The sequence below is a fragment of the Ambystoma mexicanum genome, chromosome 9 (assembly GCF_040938575.1).
Source record: "Ambystoma mexicanum isolate Mex_15411 chromosome 9, UKY_AmexF1_1, whole genome shotgun sequence".
NCBI lineage: Eukaryota > Metazoa > Chordata > Amphibia > Caudata > Ambystomatidae > Ambystoma > Ambystoma mexicanum.
This window is the reverse complement of record NC_090931.1, coordinates 1,216,339,212-1,216,366,749: the sequence shown is the minus strand read 5'-3', so window position 1 is coordinate 1,216,366,749 and position 27,538 is coordinate 1,216,339,212. Positions and strand designations below refer to the sequence as shown.

Genomic DNA, 27,538 nt, shown 5'->3' with positions numbered 1-27,538 from the left:
GCTGGCAAGAAAGCTAAAACAGCACATGTAAACAGTAAAATAAGAGTTGTTTCCCAAGCTACATGATTCTTGTCTTCCCATTGATTAATTCTAGACGGTTTCCTGATGACTTTATAACTGGCAAAGTAACTGTGGATGGTGTTTCTTATGACCTGTGTAATTCAATCATGGCGTTTGTTTCTGTGCCAAATTCTGGCAAAAATATCTTTTAAAATAACCAATAAGTGGTTCCATTGTGATTGTAGGTTAGCTTAAAGGAACTAGCATGCGCAATTAAATTAGGGCTTGAATGCAAATGTTGATCTCATAAATATTTTCGTACAGAGTAGAAGTCTATAATTGCCCAAAAGTCAGTGGCTAACATGAGAATGGTCCCTGATAAGGGAATTCGCTGCAGCGAGAGACCTATAGAAATGTTGACCTTTAGTGGTTTTGAATAGATACTGTAGACTGCCCTGGTAATGCCTAGACAATCACTGCTGATTAATGGTTTATCCATTTCAGTAATCTCTACTCAAATAATTATACTATTAGATGTTCACTGATCATTTACTTCATCACAGTAATGCTAAGCCTCTTTTTTATTTTCTCTGTCTGATGTGCTTAATGCTGTAAACTCTCAAAAATATGGGAAGTTCCCGGATGTGCACATAATCCCGGTGGACCTACTTCAGAGCGAGGCTCCTATTTGGGTCCCCTTTCAGACTTAATAATGTTATGTTAAGGACAATAACTGTAGTGTCCTTTCTTCTTGGCGTTAATAGAAATTATCCCAATCCTTAAGCAGGGAGACAGCTCTCAAACTGCAAACTATTGCTCCATTTCTTTGTCTGCTGCCAAAATGTATGTCCAGGTATTGCTAGAGGAATGGGTACGTGCTCACAGTATTCCTTCTGAATTAGAAGTTGGATTCGTGGAGAAAAGTGGGACCATCGTACAGACCTTTCTACTTACTGCAACTATTTTTAAAACTACAATTGCTAGGAAAGAATCTCTTTATATAGTTTTTGTTTTTAAAACTGTCTTCGATATTCGATAGTGTTGATGGGTCAAGGGCGCAGGTGATTGATGCCAGCAGGAAGAGCAGCCTGCTGCCGCCAAGCCCCACCCACCAGCCTTGCTGCACTTTTCCATTAAAGGGGCCCAGCTGCCCCCGCAAGGACGAAGCCTACACGGTTTAATGGTGCAGGTGAGTGTTACCCGCAGTGTGATCATTGCCTGCATTTGGAGGTCTCTTGGACTTGCTTACAGTTGCATCTGTTGGGGCCTTCGTAGCATTGCACTGGTATTGCACTGTGGAACTAGTTACCAGCTGGGGGAGAGAGGACTAGAGAACACAGGATGCCAAAGGACTGCTGATCAACTCCCGATTGCTGGAATAGGTGAGCAGGACAGTGGGGGGTGTTATTATATCACCATAAAACTGTATGCCTGGAGGGCCTAATCCAATTAAGACTTTAAAATGCCCTCCACGGACTGTAAAACTTTAATAAGCTTCACCCCACCGCCTTCTCAAAATCACTAGCTCTGCCTGCAGTCTTGCCCACCATGCCTCCGACCTCACCCAAATTAAAGTTTCTAACTGTCAGGAGGAACATTTGTACTTCCTCCTCCTCACCCAGTCTTCAGGTGCAGCAAAACCTAGGCCTAATATCCTTTCAAAAACAGCAGGGGAGGCACATGGCCTCATCAGCTAAATGCTTTGGCTTGTCAACGTCCCTGTAAGCTTGGGCCACTGGGGGGTAAAGACTTCGAGCAGACCACTAAATCAAATAACTATGACTTCTATTCCAGCAACAGGGATATGGTCGTTCCTTGTTGCCCTGTACACTGGGACTCTGAGGACTTAACCAAGGGATATACCAAGACCATGGTTAGCCAAGCAAAGCCTAGGGAAAAGCACAGCAAAGGGCCCCTGGTTCCAGAGAGACTTAGCACACTTGTGGAAATTGGAAGCCTCAATCTTCATGGCAATGTTGCTCCAGCAGCCACCATGGATACCACCATGACCATCAAATCCCCCGCTGGTTTGACTATTTGCCAGCTCCTGCAGAACAACATTGACATTATTGGCACTGCTGGTATCCTGCAACCAGTTTCGGGGGAGGTCCGCCTATATTGACGCCAATCTTTAAGGACAGGCACATCCTTATCAGAATGCAAGACCACCCACCCTTGGGGGAGGTACAATGGAGGGGGTCTTTTGTGGGACGACCAATAGGGGCCCTGTGATGTAGGCCGAACTAGTTGTGGTCAAGGGCAGCTCTTATCCTGCCTTCAATTTCCCCCGATCCATCCTCCCCCCCCCCCCCCCCCGTTTGCTACCCTTACCCCGGATCAGCACCAGTGCCCACCAATGATCAGGCTGGGGGAGATGACCAAGGGACCCATGCATGCAACGTTGTCTTGTCGGAGCTGTCGTTCATTAAAAATGTACTTTTAGCACTACTGGAAGATTATGGCAAAGGAGGGATCACAAGGAAGGCCCCAAAATGATTAATTGATTGCACCCCTTGTTAACCCGGCCACCCTTCTTAATAATGAAAATAACAAACCTGGTAGGCTGTTGCACACTAGCAGTAGCAGTGAAAGCCGTAAAATTGAAAGTGCCCTGTCTGATATAGTGCCTGTGGCCTCTATGGCCCCAAGTGGGCGGGAACTTACTTCAAACCCACAAAGTGCTATTCAATTCCCACCCTCACAGACTCCCACCAGGAGGACAGATGGCGGGCCTAGGTTTGTCGCTACAATGGGAAAGTCATCTAGTGGAGTTGCCTATGCACCATCGAATCAGGCCCCCAATCTCCCAACTCCGGCAAGGTGGAAGTGCCCTACAGGGGCGTGTCACTATACCTACATAAGGTCCCTAGACTGTCCCCAAATAATTATGAATCCAAGGAAGCCCCGGGGAACAAGTGTACTCACAGGCTCTGTGTTGCGCTGGGTTGCCTTTTCGTTGCACGGGAGAAGATCTTAAGGTGTGCTAGGCTGCCTTACCAGGCGGAAAGTGCCTACGGCTATCAGCAAATTGACTTCAGGGAGCCAAGTGTGGGGGGTAAATATTTAATTTTTTATTTTGTGTTTATAGCAGCGCACAAAACCCTGAGGCATCTAGGCGCTAATTATAGTAGAAATTGTGTTACAAGATGTAGTTGCAGGTAGGTTACATTTTCAACATGAGGCTGAGGTCATAATCACTAGTTAGTACTATATAAAGTCATGCTAATTTATGTTAATACCTTCATATATCTGAGAGATTATGTAGTGCTGTTAGAACATATTGGCAACTGCTCTATCTTCGGACAATAATAAAGGTGGGTAGGCAGGTTAGGAGCTGCCACCACCCACCTAACACCATAATTGAAGTTAAAGCCCACCCCGTGGTGAAAAAATGGGTGCTCAACTGGAGAACACCTCCCGCTGGCCTGTGCTCACTGGTGTGATCTCGGTCCCTTTGGCGAAAGTACAAGGAGTAATTCATACTGGGCCTAAACAGTGTAGTAAGTGAAGAGAAGGTTGGCCTACCCCGCTTAGGTGAAGTAGTCACTAATGGAAAATATAGATGGATTGAAACTTATTATTGCTGTTGTCTTATGTGTGTCATGATGTACTGTTATGACCTTAGGGATGAAATAAAGTTATTGATTGGAATTAAGTTCCATGAGGTCCTAAGTAAGCTTGGGCTACCTGAGCCATTATTGAAGACGTTGCAGATTTTATATTCTGAGAACAAATCTAGGGTCGGTTATGGTCAAGAGGGAGGGACACTGCTTTTTTTATGTGCGTTCCAGATTGCGCCAGGACTGTTGGCTTCTCTGTTTTTACTTGATCAGTGGAATTGCCCTGATTCCAGAATCTCAATTGTGATGCCACATTTCAGATGGGAAGAAACCAGCATTGTGTAATATGCGGTCTATGTTGCTATTCTATCATGGACTGATGGACATTTCTAAACAACTGATTGTATTGGGTCAATTTAGCAAAAAGTGTAATCTTGAGATGAATGCCTCTAAAATAGTAGCAATGATTAGCGATTACTCTGGACATACTATATCCAAATGTACTTTTAGATTGAATGGAGTCATTATTTGCCAGGTTGACTCATTTGATTATTTAGGTTTCAGATTTCTTTATTTTTTTTATATGCAGCTTTTTGTATTGCATCCAAAACAAAGCATTAACCGGAATAATCACATTTTAAACAACTTCCCCACCTCTCCTCAGTCCATCCTTAAGCCCCCTCTTCCGCCTTTGTTATACCCCCTTAAACCTGCACACATTGATTCCCTCTCAGCCTGTTTTCCCCCTTAAGGTAATGCCTCCCCTATACACTTCTCCCACCCAAACTGCTAGCCATTTTACCGTCTGAGCGCTAGTTGCCCCTTCTCAACTCCACCCACCGCCTCCCCTAACCTTCTCATGCTTTTCCGGGCAACCTATCTGTTTGTATACAATCTTTTTCCATTCCATATTCCTGTCCATTGTTGTCTTCCCTTACAAAAGGTTTCTGCTGATCCCCACACCTTAGCTATGTCTCTTGGCTATTGGAAAAGGCTAAGCCTACTAAGGCTTGTGGATATGTAGAGCAATTCGTATCGCAACACACCCCTTCTAGCACCTTCTCCAGGACCCTGTTCAGGGTGTTGAGAATCCTGGGACACTCCCACACCACTTGCATAAAGGAACCTACATGACACTTCGTACAATTCTTACATTCCCTCCTACCCATTCTATGTAGCCTCTGTGGGGTGTAGTATATTCTGTGATGGATTTTAGAATCTATGTGATAACTGCGCCGCCCGTAACTGGGCCAACGAAAATGTCGACGCCAATTGCGGCACGGAGCAGTGATCAGATAAATCACTGTGCTGCATCACCCGGCCCGCATTTCCCTTCCCGATACACCCAGGCAACTTAGCTTTACAGCGTCACACTTCTGTGTGTGCCGCCTACACCCTGCTATCCCTGCGGCGTCCATTCCTCCCACTAAAGTGGGTTAGAGCTGATGCGGCAGGGTGCTTTTCCTTTTTCTTTCTTGTCCCCCGCTTACCACAATGGTAAGCGGGGGACACCACCGCAACCCCTGCTCTGCTTGGGCGCAGTAAATGTCGCCCTCCTTTTGTGCACCCCCAAAGTCTGTGCCTGCGGGGGCGCACAAATGAGGGTGACATTTCGATACGTTTCCTTATTTTGTAGTGCATCAGCTGGTATCTAGCATTTATCGCAATGTCCCTTGTTGATCTTAATGCCCCATTCAATCCTCATCCTCCAGCAGACCCAGGTTCCCTTTACACCTACTTCGGAGTCTGGCCAATTTTTTGCTGTTGTAGAAGCTATCCATCTGTACATTCTGGAGATTGGCTTCTCCTCAATCCTTGCCTCCCAGCCTGCTTTAGGAGTAGGGAACCCTGAGAAATGTCCACCCCCTGCCCCCCCTCTCCAAGCGGTTAACTTAGTACATCCATTAAGTGTAAATTGTGAAAAATTCTCATATTGGGAAGCTCAAGTCCATCCTTAAGATTATAATAAGCGCTTATAGCACCAACCTGAACAAAATATCCCAGGATCCTTGCCCCACCATCGCCTCCCCTCCATAGCCCCTTTATATGCTGCAATTTAGGTAATAGTAGTCTGTTGCCCCATACTGGTATGTTTCCTGCCAGCTGCGCACCCCATCCAATTTTTCCAATCACTAAATGGCACGTTTTGATAACCAGCTTGCCCCCAGTTGGTAATTCCTTCAAGTTCCTATTCCCATACAAGATCTCGAGTGGGACATACAGCTTCATGCACCTCCTTTGCACCCCAAATGCTGGGTGGTCTGAATCCACAAAACGTCACTTGCTTGCTACTATCATTTGAATTGCCTAAAGATATTTCTTGAGGTTGATTAAGTTAAAGCTCCCCTCCCATGCCGAATTACACAACATGTCCATCGTGGGAACAGAAGAACTTCACAACAATTTTCGCAGCCCTTTTTCCACCATATCAAATTCCTCCTTGGGGATATCATAAGTGGCAGTATGAAGCACATGCAGACATTTCGGAAGTACTATTGAATATGGCAGTTTTCCCCAAACCGAGATGGCGGGAGGCCAGCCCATCTTTTGTCCATTTCAAATGTTTTCAGCAGTGGGTCTTTGTCCAGCCGAAATAAATCCTCCCTTCTTCTCTTTATTTGGATGTCTAGGTATCTAAACAGGTTTCTAGTCGCCCTCATGGCCCCCGAGGGAACCCCCTCCTCTCCTTTTCCCATCAGCATGTAGCCAACCAATTGCTCCCAGCTGACTTTCAGGCCACTCGTATTGCCATATCTAATCAGGATGTCGATGGCTCTAGGTAATGTCTCAACTGGGTTTCTTAAATAGAGGAGAATGTCCTCTGCAAACAGCAAGATTTTGTCCTCTCATTCCTCGGCCCATCTAAACCCAATCAGAGGTCCCTCATTCCTAACTCAGGGCGCCATTGGTTCTATCCTAAGTGCAAAGAGGAAGGGGGACAGCGGGCACTCCTGTCTAGTTCTCCTCCCCACCCTAAAGGGTTTTGAAAGTCTACCATTAAGCTTCCCTCTTGCAGAGGGGTTAATATGTAGAGTAGTCTCACCTTGCTAGTGAACCGTGGTTCTTAGCCCATCCTATCCAATACTTTACACATGTATTCCCACTCAACCATATCAAATGCCTTTTAAGTGTCAAAGAAACGGATCACGTTGCATCTGGAAGGGAGCTTCTCTGCCATTGTCACAGCTCCACATTGTCTCTGCATGTTAAGGTGCGTGGACCTACCTGGTATTAACCCTATCTGATCCACATGGATCAAACAAGGAAGGATACCCAAAATGTTATTCGCCATGACCTTTGCTTAGGCCTCACAATTATCCTTTGGCTTGCCATTCTTATGGACCACCGTTACAATGGTTTCCCTTAAGTCACGGAGCAGCCTCTTTCCCCCTACTCTCATTAAACATATTGAGTAGATGTTTGCACATTTTATCACCCAGCCGTTCGGGCCTGTCAATTTGCCCGTTTGTAACTGCTGAAAACACCATTCCACATCTGCCAGAGACCTTTCAGACTTTCCCCTCTGTGTCTGTCAATCACCTCCGCGGTAGTCCCTGCAATATGGCCTGCCAGTCCTGATTATTCCCCAGGGTTACTCGCATACAACTTCGCATAGAACTTCCTAAATGTTTGCACTATGACCTCTCCATACCTCTGGAGCATCCCTTCCTCATCCTTAATAGTGGGAACCCATCAATCTTCATCCTCCGCCTCTGCCAGCCATGCTAGTAACCTTGTGCTCTAATCTCCTAGTTCATATACCCTGGACTTGTTCAGCCAGGCCAGGTGTTTGGCTTTATCTAGTGAGAGTTCTGACCCTATCCTGAGCCCTCCTCAGGTTCAAGGATGCCTGTTCCATCGCCTTGGTCTGGCACCTGACTTCCCATTTCAACACTGGTGCCTCAGCCTCTTCCAGGTCTCTGGTCCTCTACTTCTCCCTAAGACTCCCATAACCTCCCCCCTTACTACCGTCTTTGATGCTTCCCCCAGCGTTTCTGCCTCCTTTTATGAGCCTCGATTCTCCCTAAAGTAATCATCAGTGACTTGACTAATAGGATCCATCACTTCCGGTACCCACAAACGTAATGCATTTTGCCTCCAGATCCCCTGAGTTTCTTATGCTCCAAACTCCATTCCAAATTAACAAGGGGGGTCCTGGGAGTCCCTCTGCCAGACATTAGTCCTAGTTACGAGAGACTTACCCAGAGTCTTTAGCTCACTATCTTTCACAGAGAAGAAATATCCCAAACATATCCATCTTTGTCCTGCCCTGGGGCAGTCCAGCACCGAAATGCTAGGCAATTCTCCTCTGAACAAGAGTACCAACCGCAATCCCAGGCACGTGTTTCGGTCTGGTTGGACCTCATCAGTAGGGTGGAGCTGTGCCTATCTAAGAATAGTGAGCAAGCTCCATTCCACTCTACCAGGAGCGGAGAGTGATGCAAGACACCCCTTGTTAAGTAGCTTACTTTCCAAACCCTGTGTAGGCTCTATCTAGATGTCAGGATATAATCTAGATGGGTGAACGACCCATGTGCCCTTGAGTGAAATGAGAAGCTTCCCCACCTGGATTCCAGCCGCTCCATGCATCTATTAGTCCTAAGGCCGTCCCCCATTCCTTATGTTTGACTCACTAGGCCCACCACTTGCCTTGCTGGACCCGTTCTAGGCCAAACCTGCTTTGCTGGGCAGGTTCTATCAGGTTCCCAGTCCATAAAATCACAATCTCCACCCACTATCAGGAGTTCTGACCCCGCCCCTAGGATCAGGTCCCTCACTTCCTCCATTAGTTCAGCTTTCACTGGTGGATTAGCATATGCATTTAGGAACATGATGGGTGTGTTGCCTGTCTTCCCTAGGAGGCAGATGTGACGCTCCCATACCCTTGTCCAGCATGGGAGGCCTTGTTTCCCATGGTACTGTTTTTCCTAATCAGAATCCCTCCACCACCCAGATCCCCTTGCAAAGCCCGCGTTAAATACCCATGTGTATATATTCCTCCCCAAAAGGTTTCATTTGGCTCCCCAATAAGGTGCGTTTCCTGTAGCATCCCCACTTTCGACCCTAGCATCACTCCCCTCTTAACTTTATCCCCCCAAGCCATTAATATTCCATATCATACGCTCTGTTAAGTCTGCCGTCATTCCTCCTCCTTCTTTATCTGTTCTCATCCTCACACACTCCATCTTATGTATGACATTTCCTCTTCTACTCCCTGCCCTGGTGATTGTAGCATTAGCAGAGTCTTTCCCACTCGCTCCCAAATCTGTCCTACCCACAACAAACAACCCCCACCCCCTACCATTGGAAGCATCCGTCATCCCCCAGAATCTTCCACTGCCCACAAACGTTTTTTGTGTTAACTATCTACAAATAACACTTATGAACTGCGACCAACCCTTGCAACACTATATAGAACTGCCAACCGGCCAGTGTATTTTTCACCAGAAAGGAAGCCTCACCTTGGGCTAACCCACTTTTACCAATCCTTTGCCAAAAATTCCCCTTGAGCCCCTAAGTACCTCCTCTTTCCCCTTCAGCCCCTACTTCCCCACTGGTGCCCCCCATTTTTGTCCTGCTCCCCTGTCTAAAAACCACGCCTCTACATACAATTCCCTCTAGGATGCCGTGTATTTCTGACATTTGGCTGCTTCCCAAATATCTCCCGATCTTTAGTCCTAGACTAAACTGCTTTTTCAAGCGGCTCATGACCTCTGCAGACATTAGTGTGGCTGTCTTTGATGTTGTCGGGTCCCTTCCCCGGAGCAATGAAGTTGCAAAATCCATCTTCCCATCTTCCTCCACCCTTATTCTTTCCATAACTCCGTCTCTTGGGGTCTGTGGTTTAACTCCCCCCCACACCCCCTTTCCCTTGGACTTAGGGTGTTCATTCCTCTCTTTCCACTTTGCTCTTTCCGTCCGCTGACATTGCTGGGCTCTGGGTACTTTCCTACCAGCCCCACATTTCACCAGGTTTGCAGAAAAAGGATCGTCCCTCCAGCAGTTTAAACTTTGCAGGGAAGAGAAACATTTATCGGCTATTCCTTTTCCGCAACTCATGCTTCACCCCTTTTCGAAGCATTGCCACAGTCTGTGCACCTTTCTGATAAAGTCGGGGGAACAGTGACACCAAGGAACCATTCACCAAGTTTTTTGCATCATCACATCCCTATCCATGAAGGTTAGCAAATGCGCTATGATGACTCGAGAGAAGGTCCCTAGTGATGTAGGTCTGGCCAGCACCCTATGTGCTCTCTCGATGCAAAAGGATGACCACCCTGCTCCCCTATACCTTTCCGCTAACCACTTTTCACTGAAATGTTCCATTGGTTCCCTCTCAGCATTTCCAATGTGAATATCGTTCCTCCTGCATCCTCTACTTGCTGCTCTAGTTTGGTTGATGTGTTTTGCAGATGACATATCTGAACCTTCATTGCTGCCAGTTCTTCCTCCAGCGTGGTGATCCGACCTCCAGCCTCTTGTCCTGTCTGACACCTTCCTTACAGCATAGACCTTTTGATGGGGTGTGCCCCTCACACACCAACCCCTCGCCACGCCAACCTCCTCAAGTCCTTCCTGTACTCTTTCGGGCCCCCGGGATGCCACACCGTTTCCTGTTGTTGCTGGGTTTCCCTCGTTGGGCAACCAAATGCCTGCTCAGTGTCCGTCCGCCACGCAGGCCCTCTCCCCCCTCCCCCCCCCCAGTCAATGGCTGCTTCTTCCCTCCATACATGTCCCGGAAACAGGAATGCCCAAGGCCCACAACAGGTCCTACTTGTCCCCAGGCCATGCTTCTGCAGTGCGTCTCTGAAGGGTGCCTCTGCACGGTATGCCTTGGTCACAGTCCTCCTGTCCCCTTCCTGGGCCCCACAGTTTTTCACATTGCTACGGCGACCAGGTGCAGATAGCCAAACCCCTCTTCAATAGGCCCTAGCAGGTGGCCTTTGCTCTTGCCTCCTGTCTGGTACCAGGAGTGCCTGACCTAAAGCCTCTCTCGGTCAGTGTACCACATCGGGGATGCCACAGATCCTGCTCCGCTCTTCTTTGGCCTCCGGAGCGCCCTTCCTGGACCTATTCTGGGTGGAGCCTCATCTCGTCTTCCGGCTCCCCTCAGCTATGAGCCCAAGTTCCCATAGTCGTGACAGGCCCCCCCTTTGCCTCCCTACTGTTCCTCCCTGCAGGGCTGTTGCCACAATCTTGGTCTGTCTCAGCACTTTGTCCCCAGGCTGCCAATGTGCCTCCAGTGCCTGTCGATTGTTGCTGGCGTCACCAGTGAGGGTGCCACCGCAAGTTGAAGGCACCCCTCAACTTTTCAGGATCCCGTTTTTTGTTGAGGTCTGGATGTCATGCTGATAACTGGAGCTCCTCAGGTCAGCTCTGGCTCTATGCGGCTGCAAGCCATGCCCCCCCCTCCAGAATAGTAAATAATGTGTCTTGGGTTCCACAGTTATAGCGAAGTGAATGTATTCCAAGACAGAGCAGGGGTGACAATGTCACTGGCTAATAAATTGTGTTAAGTCCATACAACTCTCTATTGAGGTTTACAGATCAAAGATGCGTAGTACTGCATTATATGCAGTGGATCTCTTGGGATACTCCTCGTTGGAGAAGTTAGAATTGGCATAGAGGAAATTTGTTAATAAATTGGTGGCAGTACCTTTTATGTGCTACGCCTATACCAGTATATTTTGAAATGGAATGTATCTAATTATAACTTATAGCTCAGGCTTTTGACCTTCTGGAGCACACTTGAATTATAATAATGAATTCATATTTCATAAAAAGATTTTATGGTAACTGACCTTGAACGACGAAGTTGGAAATGGTTCACATTGTTAAATATTTTTTGTTTGAGCTTTTGTCTTGATTATTCCTTGAGTGATACGAATATATTTACAGAGACATTGTCGTAAACAGTTTTTAATGATTGGGCAACATCACATATGTTTTAGAAGGTTTTAAAGTATATAACTCTAGAAGCCATCTGTTAATGAAGGAGACATGGGTATCTGGACTGGGATTATTAAATCCACCCATAGATCTGTTAATGAAATTATCTACATATTTTACTTCTGGCTGATTTTTCTTCAAAATGAAAACATTCTCCCAAGTTATTGTCACAAAGTTATTGAATCATTATTCCAATGTTTCTTTTTTCCCAGTTATATAAATCTTTATGGATAATGTGAAGGGTCAGGAATGAAACTCTGACACAGATGATTCATGATTTTGGCCATAAACTTTTATCAAATGAAAATGGGTGTGGGAAATGCCTCTGTCCCTAATCTACAGGTATTTTCCCTACCTAAAACAAAAACAAATGGGTCTGTCCTGTGTCAAGCTGTCCAAAGTAAATTGTCCTGTGTCCAAAGTACTATTCTGACCCTCACGTTCTAAAACTCCACTAAAAAATGAAAAGGTAAATATCTTTGGCATTGGAAGGTGTCCAAATGTTCAAAAAGAAAAATGCTCAACTCCATCTCAAATATTCCAGGAGGATACAACTCCGGAACTCTGCTAAACTCTGGAATGACTTCCCCCTCCCTGCGGTCAGAGAAATTCTTTTGGATCGTCCGCAAAGCGCAAAAATTTCAGCTCTTCACCTTAACCGAACTCCCCTCCTCAAATCTCACCAGGAATCTGACCCTGCTACTCCACCCTGCTGCTTGTTATTATGTATGATAATTGCCACTTGGTAAATGCACCTGTGTTACCTTTGATTTTGTATGATGAAAAATATGTCTGTATGACACTAGCTTGACTAGTAGTCTTATACCTGTAACAGCGCCTCAATGCCTCTGGTTTGTATGCGCGCTATACAAATGAAATAAAGTTCACCATTCCAGAGGGTGTTCCACTTCCTCTGTATTTTGCTTCCCTCTGCTTTATAATGGTTTCTTTAAGTTCCTTTAGATCAAATAGATTTACTATACAAAATATCTTGACTGACAGTCTGATTCTTGATAGACTGCCTGGTGTGTTCTCCCGCCAGGTTTCTTCTTACTCCTTGATGTCTCTCAATTACACTCTTTAGATACTTCCTGTTCTATCCTTCTCAGGAATTTCTCATGCAGTGCATTTTATAAATTGTCCAATTTGGTTTTACCTGGTATACTCTTCTGCCGGGTTTCTTTCATTGGCAATCACTTATTTTCATCTACAAACACATGACTTGAAATGCCTGGTATACTCTCCTGCCAGGGCTTTCTCTGATGCATATTGCGCACACTTGCAAACATAACAACAAGTTCTTATCTTTGTTCTGCTCTTTAAGTAATTTGGAACTTTTCGTTCTCTCTCATTTACTTCTGTTCGCTTTCGGGCCCGTTGATGGAATGTCTTGCAGCCCCCTCTTCCCTCAGGTGGCCTCTCCGGTATGCTGTAGCAGAATGGCTTCCCCTGCGGTGAACCTGCAGCAGCTCATTGGCGCCCTGCTTCCTTCCATCATTTTTGCTACCTCTGCTTTGTGGTTCCTGTCCTTCTCCAGCTTGGGGTCTGGCATGGATTCACATGCTCATGAATATTCCCCGTCGTCGGGCTGGGAATCCTCGGTAAAAAAAAAACCAGTATCAGTTTCGTTTCTGATCTGTCCTTTCGTAGTAGTAACCAATCACTGATCTCTGCGTCATACTGACCACAGCCAATGACTGCCCTCTACCTAAGCCCCGCCTCTGGCAGCCATCTTCAGATTTTTACCGCACGTTCAAGTGTTGGGATCCTTGTGCTATTGCTCTCGAGCGTTAGTACTATTTTTCACGTTTTTTCTCAAAAAAATTCTCTTTTTTTCGGTCAAAAGAGCCTCAAGCTCCACCGTTTCTTCATCCGATCAACGGGGACCCGTGTCGGATTCGTCTACGCCCCTCAAGGGTGAAGATTTCGACGAGCCACGCTTTTGGAGGACTCCAGAAGTTTCTCAGGCCCATCTCGGACATGGCCCCGGAGAAGGGAAGCTCGACGCCCGGAAAGCTGTTCAGGGTTTGCCCTGGATGCCAGCTTCAGAATGTCTTTAAGGACACTCCCTTTGCCTTTACTGCCTACATGAGGACAAGACGCACGTGGAGAAGGACTGTGCGTTTTGCGGCAATATGTCGGAGCGGACCATGAAGGACCGCCATCAACGCCTCGCCAACTGGCTGGAAGGAAAGAGCCCGTCAGGCGGGAAGAAGAAGAAGTCCGAGCGGTCTTCTAAGACCTTTGAGGGCGCCCCGGCAACGGGGGTCCAACAGAAGGCCAAGCACTGCGAGTCCGCTGGCACCGGGAGCGCCGAACGGTCGGGCTCTACGGGCGCCAGGCAGGACGCATCCTCCCCGGCGCCATCAACCACGAGCCAATGCTCTGGCTCGGGTAAGAGGAAGGCCGAGCACCCGGCGAAGCTCCTGGAGAGACCCCGGTCTAGCTCGAAGGCCCCATCGGAGGGGGAGCGAAGCGGTGACCCTCCCCCCAAGGAGAAGGCGGTGAGTGCACCTAAGGTGGTGAAAGCCTTAATCCATCCGGCCAAGGCCTCTATCGAGACAGTCGCGGCGGCCCTGGCTCAGCCTGTGGAGGCTACACCAGTGGTGGCGACCTCGGGGCCCAGAGTCTCCCTGCCACCGCGGAGGGAGTCCTCTTTCATGCCCATCGACAGGACCCCCGTGAAACCTCTGACGGAGAAGAAAAAGGGGGGGCAGGAGGTCGTCGTGGATTCGGCCTCAACCTCTGAGGAAGAGCTGATCGAAGTCTTAAGCCACAGCGTTGGCGTGGAAGAAGACCAGCCTGTCGGGAGGGACCCCGACGTAGGAGACGACGAGAATGTCGAGGGTGCCGACGGGGCTCCTGACCGCCCGTCGGACTCCCCTCAACCAGTGCCGCAAGACAACTCTGTGGCCATTTTGTTGGCTATACAGTCCTTATGCTCGGAGATAAGGACGAGACTGCCATTACCACCAACGGAGGAACCGCTCCCGACGGGAGACCCGGAGCCAGGCCCTTCTGGGAGCCCTCCCCCTAAGAGAAGAAGGATTCATCCTCCACCTCCTTTTCAGCCATCGCGCCCTGTCCAGCCCTCCTCCCCGTCCACCACACGTGGGGATGATACAGGGACTGACATGGCCGCGACGGGTACAGACGACGAGGTTTACGACGAGGATCTCCCGTCGTCACCTCCCACCCCAGCCTCCCCCCCGACGAGATTGGATCGTTTCACTCCATGATCGCCAGGGCATCTGAGCTTTTCCAGCTCTGCCCGGAAGAGAAGAAGGAAGGTTTCCTTTATCAACGGCGCGAGGCCAAGAGGAAGACGGTCCTCGCTGTACCTCTCCTGGACGATATTTGGGATGAGGGCCTCACCCTCCTCAAGAACCCATCCACAACGCCGGCTAGAAGGGATCGGTACGAGAAAAAGTACCGGGTCCTGGACGCGGCCCCCTTGTGCCTTCGGGCACAGCCGACCCCGGACTCGGTCGTCTCTGCAGGGGCCAGGAAGAAAGCAGGGGGGGCGCGGCCTCTACGTCGACCTCCCCGCCGGACACGATGGGACGCAGAGTCATCTCATCGGCAGCGACAACGATTAAGGCGGCCAACGCCTTGGCTACCGTAGCCCGCTACGACAGGGAGTTGTGGTACAAACTGGCCCCCCTGCTGGCCTTCCTACCAGACGACAAGAGGGCGGAAGCCCTAGAGATCTTGCAGGAAGGAGAGGTGACGTCAGACCACGCCATTACGATTGCGACGGACATCGCTGACACTGGATTTCGCCAGTTGGGCAACGGCGTGTGCCTTAGGCGGCGTGGATGGCTCAAGGCTACTGACGTGCAGACCAGAGTCTTGGACATGCCGTTCGACGGAAACAACCTGTTTGGGAAAACAGTGGACGATTCCCATCAAGGCGGACACGGAGACGGCCTGGGCTCTTGGGGTTCTCCAGCAACGGCGGCCGCCCTTTCGGAGCGGCAGAGGCAAACAGGGTGCCTCCAAAGGTTCCAGCGGCGGATTTTCCACCTACCGTCAAGCGGCCCGTTCGTCGTCACAGGAAGCTTACAGGGGACGAGGCAAGTCAGGCGGACCCCGCCGTCGTCGCCAAGGAGGACAAGGCGGCAAAGCCTCGTCGAAGCAGGACTGAACCGGCCGTGGGGTTGGGCCCCCACCGAAGCACCCCGGTGGGAGGCCTGCTGGCGAGCTTCGTCAGCGTGTGGGAGTCCATCTCCACCGACTGTTGGGTGCTGGACGCCCTAGCTCAGGGTCACGCGCTTGAGTTTCTAAAGAGGTGCCCGCGCGTCGCCCCTGTGGCCAGGAAAGAACATCACGTCCCTCAACTTCTCTTGGAGGTAAAGGCGATGCACAAGAAGGGCGCCATCGAGCTCGTCCCAAAGAGGCTTCGGGGCTCCGGAGTTTACTCAAGATACTTCCTCGTGAAGAAGAAGACGGGAGGATGGCGTCCCATCCTGGACCTACGACGACTGAACAAATTCATCAAGGCACAGAAGTTCCGGATGGTCACCCTCCAACACGTCCTGGGTCAACTGGAGGAGGGCGATTTCCTGTCATCGTTGGATTTGGAGGATGCCTACTTCCATATTCCCATCCTAAAGGGACACCGAAAGTTTCTCAAGTTTGTGGTCCAAGGGCGTCACTACCAGTTCAGAGCCCTTCCCTTCGGATTGAGGTCGGCAGCCAGGGTGTTCAAGTGCCTCGCACCGGTGGCGGCGCAGCTGCGCCGAGAGGAGATCCACGTCTACCCCTACCTGGACGACTGGCTCATCCGAGCAAAGACGAAGGAGCTCGCCGTGGAGCACACGGCAAGGACCGTCCAACTACTCACGGACCTGGGATTCTCCATAAACTACGCCAAGTCCCACCTGGTGCCCGCGCAAGACGCACTGTTTCTGGGAGCAAAGCTCGACACAGTGTCGCTTCTGGCCTCTCCGTCGGAGGAAAGGACGAGGGCCATCTTGGGCAAGGTGCAGCGGATGCTGCTTGCGGACGCGGCCAGGGTGAAGTCCATCAAGTCCCTCCTCGGAATGATGTCGTCTTGCATTTATCTCATCCGCCTGTGCAGGCTCCGGATGCGCCCGTTGCAGGAGTTCGTGGACGCGCGCTGGATCCAGACGACGGGCAGCTTCGAGGAGAGGATCACACTCGACGAGAGTTTCCGACGAGCGATCCGGTGGTGGGGCACCCGCACGCATCTGACGGCGGGCATGGACTTCCAGACCCCCGGCCACCGGGAGACAGTGACCACGGATGCCTCCCTGGAGGGGTGGGGAGCGCACACCGAAAATCTGCACGCGAGAGGCCTTTGGCTTCTGACGGAGAAGTCCCTCCATATCAACGTCCTGGAACTCCGTTCAGTGTTTTGGGCCCTCAGGTCCTTTCTTCCGTCCCTCAAGGGCAAGGTGGTGAGGATCTTCACCGACAACACCACCACCATGTTCTACAACAGGAAGCAGGGCGGAACCAAGTCCCCAGCCCTGTCCAAGGAGGCGCAGGATCTGTGGCATTGGGCCGTCGCCCAAGGGATGTTTCTGGTGCCGTTTCATCTGGCAGGGATAAAAAACACCATCGCCGACTCGCTCAGCAGAGAGCTGCGCTCGTGCCACAAGTGGGAACTACGACAGGATCTAGTGGACCGCCTCTTCAGACGGTGGGGCACACCCCAGATTGATCAGTTTGCGACGGCGACGAACTCCAAGTGCCGGAGGTTCGCCAGCAGGTTTCCCCAGCCGAGGAGCATGGGCAATGCTTTCTCTTTCCCCTAGGAGGGCCTTTTTCTATACGCGTTCCCTCCATTGCCATTGCTGATCCGGCTCGTCAACCAGCTCAAGAGGTCACGGTGCAGGATGATCCTCGTCGCACCTGCGTGGCCGAGGCAGATATTGTTCCCGGACCTTCTGGACTTGTCAGCGTCCCCGTCAATCAAGCTGCCAGTGGACGCGTATCTTCTCTCCAGGGAAGGAGGCGCCATCCTCCATCACGACCTGAAGTCGCTGAACTTGCAGGCCTGGCTCCTGCAGCGTTAGAGTTTGGAGGATACGACATACCGGCCGACTGCAGAAAGGTTCTTGCAAAGGCCAGGGCGTCCTCAACTCTTCAATGCTATGGACACAAATGGAAGAGGTTCTCTGTCTGGTGCCACGCACAGAAGATTAACCCTCTACGGATTACGGCTCCCCAGGTACTGCCGTACCTTCTGACGCTGGCCAAGGCTGGACTGGCTCACGCGTCCATCAAGATTCATCTTGCTGCGATCTCCCGATACACCAGAACCACGGGGCGGACGTCTTTGTGGTCTCATCGTCTGGTGAAAGAATTCATGAAGGGACTGTTCAGATCGTTCCCGCCGGTGAAGGCTCCGGCCCGGCATGGGAGCTCAACGTGGTGCTGACCAAGCTCATGGGACCTCCGTTCGAGCCTCTGCACTTGGCTCCATTGAAGTTCTTGTCGTGGAAAACAGCGTTTCTTGTGGCATCACCTCCGCACGAAGGGTGGGAGAGATCCAGGCCCTTTCCTGCAAGCCCCCGTACTTGACTTTTCACGACACGAGGGTAGTGCTCAGGACGCACCCCTCCTTCATGCCCAAGGTACCGTCGGACTTCCACCTCAACGAACCCTTGGTGTTGCCTGTTTCCTTCCCGTCGCCTTCGTCGCCGGCCGAAAGGACTTTGCACTCGCTGGAGGTGGCTAGAGCGCTGAAGTTTTACGTGGACCGCACGAAGTGTTTTCGCAAGACGTCACAACTTTTTGTGAACTTTGGACCTGTCAATCAGGGGAAGGCTCTCTCAAAGGCCTCCATTTCCAGATGGCTCTCCGGCTGTATCATGTACTGTCATCGGTTGGTAAACCGACCGCTGCCTGGCCGTCCAAGAGCCCATTCCACCAGAGCGATCGCAGCTACCACGGCGTTCCTATCTGGTGTGCCCTTGCTGGACATCTGCAGGGCTGCTACGTGGAGGTCGACGCACACCTTCACGAAATTCTACTGCGTCGATCGGGATTCCAGGGAGGAGTCCAGGGTCGGCCAAGCAGTGCTGCGCAGTCTGTTCGCCTAAGGTGAGCCTGGTGAGGAGGTAAGAATTGCTTAATGTTGAGTTTGATGTAATGCTTAATGTTGAGCCTTTGCCACCTCCCGTGGTTGTGTATGTGTGTACTGCTATGTATTCTTTATTCATGAGCATGTGAATCCATGCCAGACCCCATGCTGGAGAAGGAACAAGTTACTTACCTGTAACTGTTGTTCTCCAGCATGGGTCTGGCGTGGATTCACATGCGAACCCTCCCGCCTACCCCTCTGCGGCTCTTCACTTGGTCATACTGCCACTTCACGTGCTACCAAATCTGAAGATGGCTGCCAGAGGCGGGGCTTAGGTAGAGGGCAGTCATTGGCTGTGGTCAGTATGACGCAGAGATCAGTGATTGGTTACTACTACGAAAGGACAGATCAGAAATGAAACTGATACTGATTTTTTCTTTACCGAGGATTCCCAGCCTGACGACGGGGAATATTCATGAGCATGTGAATCCATGCCAGACCCATGCTGGAGAACAACAGTTACAGGTAAGTAACTTGTTCCTTCCCATGGCTTTCGCTTGCCTTTTCCGCGCTCCCCTGCTTTCCAACAATGCAGAGGCTGCTCTTCGTTACAGCTGCATCCCAGGAGGCCGTCCTCTCTTGTTTGGCGTTCCAGCAGCATATTCAACTCTGGCCACTGCCTCTCTCGGTTTCTCCTGTGAGCCGTCTTGCCCCACGAACCTCTCATTCGCCTGCCAGTCCCTCGGCTAGCACCGAGAGGATTGGACCTCTCCAGCTGGCTTGTCCCTGTCAGCTGGCTTAGCTGTTTAAATGTCCTGCTGGCCTTTATGCGCTCTCAACAACTAGGGTGCGGCTTACGCTCTGGATCTTCTCGGATCTTCACACCTTGGCTCAGCTTCCATGTGGCAGTACTTCTATCCTTAGTAGGAGGGAAGTTAGTTTGTGATAATTTATAAGCAGAGTCTGGGAAGATGTTCTCAGCAGTTTTAAATGTCCCATTTGATCACTTGTATGCAGAATTTGAAGAGGCATTTTCAGTAGTTTTGGAAGATCAGTTAAGTTTTAGATTACTCTTAAGGAAATTAATACCGAGTTGCTTGGGAGTGGTCTTCACTACTCCCTGGCTCTTCCTCATCTGTGACCCGCATAGTCTCTCTTGTGGGAGATTGAAGATAAGACACCAAATTTACATAAAGGTGGGGGATGAGGGTAACAATGCACCATTAAGTCATGCAGGACTGAGGAAACCTCTTTTAGGAGAAAGGAGGTTATGTGGTTTTCTCTGATTCCATCGGGTCTTCCTGAGCATCACCTCCCACCTGCTGGTCCTCCTCCAGAAATCTGCTCCCAGGGTCAAGATCGGGTAGTGACTGCCATCCTCTGATCACATGGGGAGTAGCCCTGCGAAAACAGTGACATCCTTGGATTCATAACAATAAGGTGGTTTGAACCCCATTCAAAAAGCCAGGGAATTAGACCTGTTGCACTGGCACTTTTGTTCTTTAAATCTTGTAATGCCATTGATGTTTTTTTATTTGTTTTTTTTAAAAAACATTTTAGCACTTGTCGTAATAGAATTTCTATTTATTGTGTCCTATACTAAAGGTGTATTTAATGATCAGATGTTTGGCGTTCAATACGTTTAAATGTTCAAATGCTTTACAATTGTTTTGCTGACAATACAAATATCTTCTACATCTTGCCTGTAGTACCCCACTTGCTTGCCATTGTTCTATACAGAAAGTATTGGTTATTTAAAGCCAGTCTGTGTTAATATTGGTTAACTGATTTTATTTTAACTGTCCCTTTCACCTGCTGCCACGTTTATTAAAATCTGAAGTACTTATAATGAAGATGTAAGCTCAACAACAAAATTCATGATGATTTTTTCTTTAAAAATAATTTTTTATTAATTTTCCATTAAACATAACCAAAACAACAAAGGAGCATCTTTAATACAAAACATTCATATGAAAACAAAGCTCAGCATTATTGGAAGGGTCAGTCATTAGTCTCATCGGGAGCCGAGTCCAGGCTTGACAGCAAGTATTGGATGTGCCGTGCACATACATCCAGCAGCCTAGCATGCAGAGGCATTGTGCGTATGAAGGCCTGGTCAAGGTCGTGACAGTAGGCCACATTCTCCAGCCACGCTGAGGCCCGGGTGGGACGGGGGGGAGCCGCCACAAGGACATGGAGACCCGCCTGCAGGCCAGTACCAGAACAAGTCTGGCCAACCATTGCATTTGCAACGGCAGGGGTCTAGTACAGACCAACATACTCAACAATGTGTCCTCCTCCACCTGTTCGCTGATAATGCAGGAGATTTATATCGTCAACCTCACCCCAGAACTCTGCAACGCGTGTACATGTACAGGCTAAATGCATAAAGTCAGCTGGGCTGTTCCTGCAGTGATAACGTTCATCTTAAGTGTCTGGATAATACTAGTACAGTCTGGCAGGGGTATAGTATGTTTGGTGTACAAAGTTAAAGAGGATCTGTTTAAAACTGGTGTTCAGTGAGACCTTTTGGGTTTGAGGCAGTATATATTTCCAGTCTGCATCATTTACCTCCCTTCTCAGACAATTGTCCAATTTATGCTTGGGAACCTTCCCCCTTCCATGGGATGTTCGACTGCAAGCTGTTGTATATTTAGGAGATTAATTGACCTTCGCCCTGAGCTAGGATGGTGCTGTGGAGGACACCTTGGTGGCAGATCTGGGAAAGAGGAACCTCTCCTTAATTTCATACCCGAATATACATAAAAATGTCTAGTGGTTGAACCACCCTTCTCCCTGAGCTGGTTGGTAGAAATGAATTTACCCGAACCGATCCTCCCCTATCTTAGTGGCCCATTGTATGTATCCCTGCTACTTTGTGTTCACCATCCCAGCCACATGTCTGGCCGGTATCAATAGTGTGTAGATGATCCCTACATTTAATTAGTCAGCAATCTTGTGCCAGATGGCACATGTATTTTGTAAAATGTCACCTATTCCAGGATCCAATTTATGTTAATGCCATATCGCAGACCGTAATAAGTTTGGAGCCATTAAAACTCTCTCTACTTGTACATGAAGTCTAATAAAATGGGTGGCATACCAGTATGACAAATAATGAGCTTGTGCTGCCCAATAGTAGCATTCATAATCTGGTTGGACCAAACCTCCCCAGGTGTACGGTTGGGTCTTTGTAGACGAGGACACCCTGCGTTGTTTCCCCACCAAAAGGAACCTTGCAACGATCCCCTTTAAACGTGTAAAGACCACCTCCGGCAGATACATAGGGATATTAGAAAAAGGATATAGGAATTTTCAGCAGGTATAACCATTTTAATCACAGAGAGCCACCCCATCAAAGAGAGCGGGAGGTCCACCCACCTTTATGTTTGACCTGTAAGAGAGTACACAGCCATGCTGTAATTTTCTCGGAATAGAATATCTGCGTCTCTTGAGACCTCTACACCCAAATATTTAGTATTCCCCCACTCCGAACAGAGACCGAACTAGTCAAAGATCCTCGTGACCCTCGTAAGGGGAATACAACCGATTTACTATGGTTAATTTGTAGACCTGAAAAACCCCTGAGTTTATTGGTCTCAACACAGGTGACGGATTGGTGTCAGGACTGCTTAAGTATAAAATCACATCTGCATGGAGCGAAATTAACAGCCTGTGGGGCCCTACTTGTATACCCCTGTGCAATTGTTCCCCTCGGATTGTGGCCCTTAACGGTTCCATCGCCAATGCGAAGAACAGCAGAGATGGGGGGTAAATCTTGCTTAGTCCCCCTTCACATTCTGACTATTCCAGACAGGTGACCATCCACCAAGACTCTTGCGGACGGCGAACTATAAAGAAGTTTCACCAATTTGATAGACATTGTTCCTAGTCCCATTCTCCACAACAGATCACAAAGGAAGTGCCACTCCACCGAGTCAAAAGCCTTCTCGGCGTCCAGTAGCACAGCCAACACCTGTAACTGAGCGTCTGTTGCTGCCAGGACCCCAAAGAATCACCTAAGCTCATAAGATATTTTTCTCCCAGGGACAAAACCCCATTGATCTGCCAACATTAGACCGACATCAACGGGAGGAGCCGGTTCGCCAAGACCTTTGTGAATATTTTGTTATCCATATTGATGAGGGATGTCTGGCAAAATGATGCGCAGTCCTCTGGGGTTTCCTTTTCTGTGCACTAGTGTAGTGGTTGCTTTCCTAAGGTGCGAGGAAGGGATCCATGTTCAAGTGATTCTCTGTATACCTCGAGGTGGAGCAGAGCCAGGATAGCCGCACATGCGTTATAAAATTTGCAGGCAAGACCATCGGGCCCACGTGCTTTTGCACCCAGATGGTGCTCTCCCCGCAAGTCCTATTTCCTTAATGCTTCATGAATGGCTGCTGTGCCTTCAATATATGGTATGTTGGAATACAACCCGGGCATAGCTGATGTAGCTATTACATTCTTATTCAATATTGGACTTTAATCTGCCAGTATTTTGGGATGTTGGTTGTTTTTACCAGGAGGTAAGAGTTCCAACAGGACACAAAATGTGCACTTGACACTATCCTTTGGCAAGTGACAATTCTCTCTTGGAGGGTAAGTCATTGTGTGCAATGTGCATGTGGAGAACTGGTATTTTATGCGAGGGGATGGGTGACCTTTGCCAAGTAGAAAACTGTTATAGTAATTTTCTACTTTGGACCAAGGCATATTTTTCTTCTGCTCAACGTTGTCCTCTATGAAGGAGACATTGATTCGTTTTGTGATCAGGGTAGCAGAATTTGGGCACCAATTAGGGAGGATGATGAGAATGAACTGGGGATCTTGCTAGCTTCTCACTAGGTGACCTTGCAGAAGATTTGTGGGTCTGCCTCTGCCCTAGAGACCAGATTGTGATGCGGGTTTGGCATCCAGCGTGTAGGTTATGAATGTTGTTAAAGAATGAAATTAGACTTTTTGTATTAAATATGTGAATTTTGGAATCTTCCATATTTAAAGTCATTTATCTCTGTTCAATCATGGGAAATGGATTAATAGTGTACATGTTTTGGAGCATACCTGTGTAAATGGTCACTGAGGTTTTAGGAATGTCAATACCAAAGTAGAAATGGCTGCATTTGTTATGGTACCTGAATACCATTGTGATCAAGTAACATTGGATGTGTTGGAGATTACCTTTGATGTGATGCCGATTCCAAAAGGAACACATTAGGAATATGGCATTTGGGATTGGCAATATGTATTCTTTTGGGTTTGCATGCTAGGAGACTTTTTTACCCTTGGCACCGGATGGTTTGTGAACATTCATATTTTTTGCAAAATATACATTTCTTGAGACTTGTCAATGCTTTTAACTACTAGCAGTGCTTCCCCGATCTAAATAACTTTGTTCTTTATTATTTCAGTATCCAAACAGGCAACATATATCCGATTTATAAGGAGTAAGCCTTTTTTTTTGTTATTTGAAAATAATTGAATATAGCCGCTCCCATCATCCTGAATACATATATTTAAAGTATGGAAATGCAGTTTTTAACATTTTTTTGGAAACCCTGTACATACTGATGATTTTATTTTTTAGAATTGCTTTTGCAGTGATACATCTGCAAGTGTAGCCTTTTCTTGGACTTGGCAAATATAGTCTGGTAAACATCTTTATATAATAAGCACAAACACTGACTATTTTAAATTTTTGTTCTTAGTGAACCATTGTGTTCTCAAATTATGGAACTGGCTTTCACAGAAAATGTTATTGGAAATGTTAGATGTATGAAGAGCCAATTTGTGGTTTATCAAGGTTTTCACTGTCATAAAAAACTGGAAATGATAACAAGCCAAATTGATGTTTTCTGTCAGATTCTGATGCACTTCAAACTGATAAAATGTTTGATAATCGCTAAAAGTATTTTCTCTGTTAAGCAATGTATTGTTATTTTTCCCTGCAGGACACTATTCAAATTCACTTAATACAGTCCTTTGAAAATGAAGAAAAGCCCACAAAAGATGAAAATGAAAAAGTAATAGAAAAACTGCCAAGAAAAAGTTTATCTAGAGGTTTGTATTGGACATTTTTGTTAATTGCATTGTATTTAAGAAAAAAACTCAGTAAAATACAAAATAAAATACTAATCTGCCAAACCTGCTCCACTTGTGCACCTTGTGACTCTGTGGAGTCACTTGTATACTTTATGGTTTGTTTTACGGTGAAAGGCATGTCCCAGTATCACAGTTCAATGTGCCTTGCATGTAAACATACAGTAACAGTTTTGGCTTCCTGCAGTTGAACCTTGAATGGGACCAGTTGTAAACATCTCATCCCAAACCTAATCTAATTTCTTTGAGGCCTTGTCTTCAGGTTTTTGAGGTTTGGGTTACAAGTGTGGAGTGTGCAGGTGAACCATGGAAGCCAAGCATCATTCTTCCAGCTTCAGGCTCTTTCCAGTGGCACATGGGCGGATCCCAGGAAAGCTGGTCATATGCTACAACTTAAGTGTTCCCCAAACATCCCCTCCAATTAAATCATTAGGGAGGTTTGCAAGCAGTCAACGGCAGAAGATGTCTTTTTTCAGTATTTCAAAATGTCAGAAAAATGTTTGCATTTGAAAATGTGCTGTCTAGCGATGTCTGTGTACTCAGGTTTGTTCATGTAGGACTGGCAGTTCTTGCAGCAGTAGATTGCAGCAATGTTTTGTAGTACAAGATGATAGAAATGGTGTCCCAAAAGGTATATAGAGGCTGGACAAAGTCAGTACTCCGTGTACCCAGCGGGCAGCACCCTCTGGAAACCCTCACAGGGAAGAAAACCCGAATCTGGTTATTGTGGTTCATGTGTAGTAGAATGGAGGTATCCAAGCCAGTCTGGTAAGTGATCTCAAAGAACAATTAGAGTGCGTCTTTATAATAGAGCTCCATGGAAGAAAAGGATGAAGGTTGATCCGAAGTTGGTAAGTAAACAATACTGGATTCCAACCGAAGGTAGAGGCAGGCATCAATGTAGAAGACGAGGAACGCACAGAATGGAAAGTAGCAAGAAGCGTTGATAAGAGGGTCGTAGGAGAAAGGTAAGAATTAAGGAGCAGAGCAGGAAAAGTAAAGGAAGCAAAGGTGAGAGATAACTAAGCAGGGTCAAATGAAGAAAGGAATGAAAGGGCTGTCTAGCTGCGACAAGCAGAATGAAGCGCAACGCGGCAAGGGGGGGGGCCCTCTGGTCATGTAAGGCAGAAAAAGGCGGACCAGAACTGAGAGAAGATGACAGAAAGAGTAGGCAGGATAAGAAAAGATGAGAAAGTAGATCAGGAGAGCAGGAACTAGAAGCACGAAAGACAAAGCAGAGTCTGCACGGACCAAGAGAGAGAATGGGGAACGAATAGGAGGAGCTGCGAATGCGGTAGCAGAAAGAGGCGAACAGATTCTGAAAGGATGGCACAAAGCTAAACACCAGGAGCGTAATAGCGACGTGCCAGAGTCACCTAGTCACCGGCATAAATAGAATGGTGCCGGAAGGTGCTAGCACGCCATTTTGGAAAAGAGCTAGACTGTTGCAGAGTACCAATGGCATCAGAGGTGCCATCTTGGAATGAGTTTCGAATGCCGAGTATGTTATTTTCTCATTTTTTGCCATAATGATCAGGATGTTTTCCTAACAAAGTTGTACTTAAATTCTAGATTGCAAAGAGCCAGTAATGAAGATTACCCAGGCTTACAGCTCTGGGGTGTCTTGATACTATTAAAGACAGAGGCAAGCATTATGCTTTAACTTTCTTTAATCCTACATCTCACAGCTTTTCAAAAAAGTTAAACGTTAGTTTTTTTTTCTTTTAAAACCAAACAGACAAACGTTTAAGGGACTATAAATTCCCACAAGTCTTTGCTTTTTGTAGTCTTGTGGTCCTCAACCTAGACCTAACAGTACTCAAACTCCTTATGACCCACATCCTGTCTGGGTCCCTTCCTCTTTCTTTTGGCAGCAAATGGCCGCTCGCCTGTGGTAAAGCAAACCAATGTGTCCAAATATAACTCAGTCTAAATTCCACTCCAAAAAAGGGCAACGGCCCAGTGAGCAACTGCAACTGCGAATCCAGCTGAACTCTGAACGGAGAGTGGATGCCTACAGTCTGACTTGGCCGGCTGCCTCGCGTCATCTTATGGTCATCCCCTGCGAAGCAAGAAAAGAAGAACACAATGAGGGCAGGGAGACGCTGATTTTCATTCTGTAACGGGTAACATGTTCTATTAACAAGCATTACATCCCTCCAGCGTATCCTGGGTGGGAATATTGCTTGCCTGGCGTCTTTAATAGAATCAAGACTCCCCAAAGGTGTAAGCCTGGGTAATCTTCATTCTATGTCAAGACCAGAGACGAGCATTATGCTTGTTCAAAGTTATTTATCTCTGTTGCTGCAATTTCAGACACTTGCTTAAATTAAAATGTTTTAAAAGTAGAATTTTTAATTAATTAATTTTTTAATTAATTACATTTATAAAGCGCTCACACAGCCCGCAGGCATCGAGGTGCTGTTACAGGAATAGTGTTTTTGTCTTAGTTACGTATTTATAACGCGCTTAAACACCCAGAGGTTTCTAAGCGCGGACCCGGGGATCGAACCTGTGTTGCTTCATGTCGTCTTGCTTCCAAGACGCGCACGCTGCCGCTGAGCTAGCTCCCGGGACAGAAGACCTGTCAGCCGACTTCATAATGTCCTGCAAGGACACTCCTGTTGCAACTGCCTTGGATGCCATAGCGCCTGTAGCTGAATATACGCCATAAATGCCTAAATCTATGCCAGCCCAATGCATGACCTCCCTGACCAAACTGGTTATTGTGGCGGAGGCCACTGCATGATGAGGTTTCCTATGTGCTATGAGCAACTGGGACACCCGATCCAGCCTAACCCCTGCGGTTGGCAACTTTTAATCTTTGATACATTGCGCTACACATAACTTATGGTTATTGGGGAAATAAGGATAGGAA

At 47.8% G+C, this 27,538-nt stretch overlaps 1 protein-coding gene across 10 annotated transcripts in view; it reads left to right on the top strand.

The window, feature by feature from the left end:
* Positions 1-27,538, top strand: part of R3HDM1 (R3H domain containing 1) — a 1,943,510-nt gene that overhangs the window by 425,946 nt on the left and 1,490,026 nt on the right. For all 10 annotated transcript variants that reach the window (XM_069616551.1, XM_069616544.1, XM_069616545.1 and 7 more), the window contains one exon: positions 24,513-24,621. In XM_069616551.1, the coding sequence (XP_069472652.1) occupies positions 24,513-24,621 (109 nt within the window). The remainder of the gene's footprint in view (positions 1-24,512; positions 24,622-27,538) is intronic.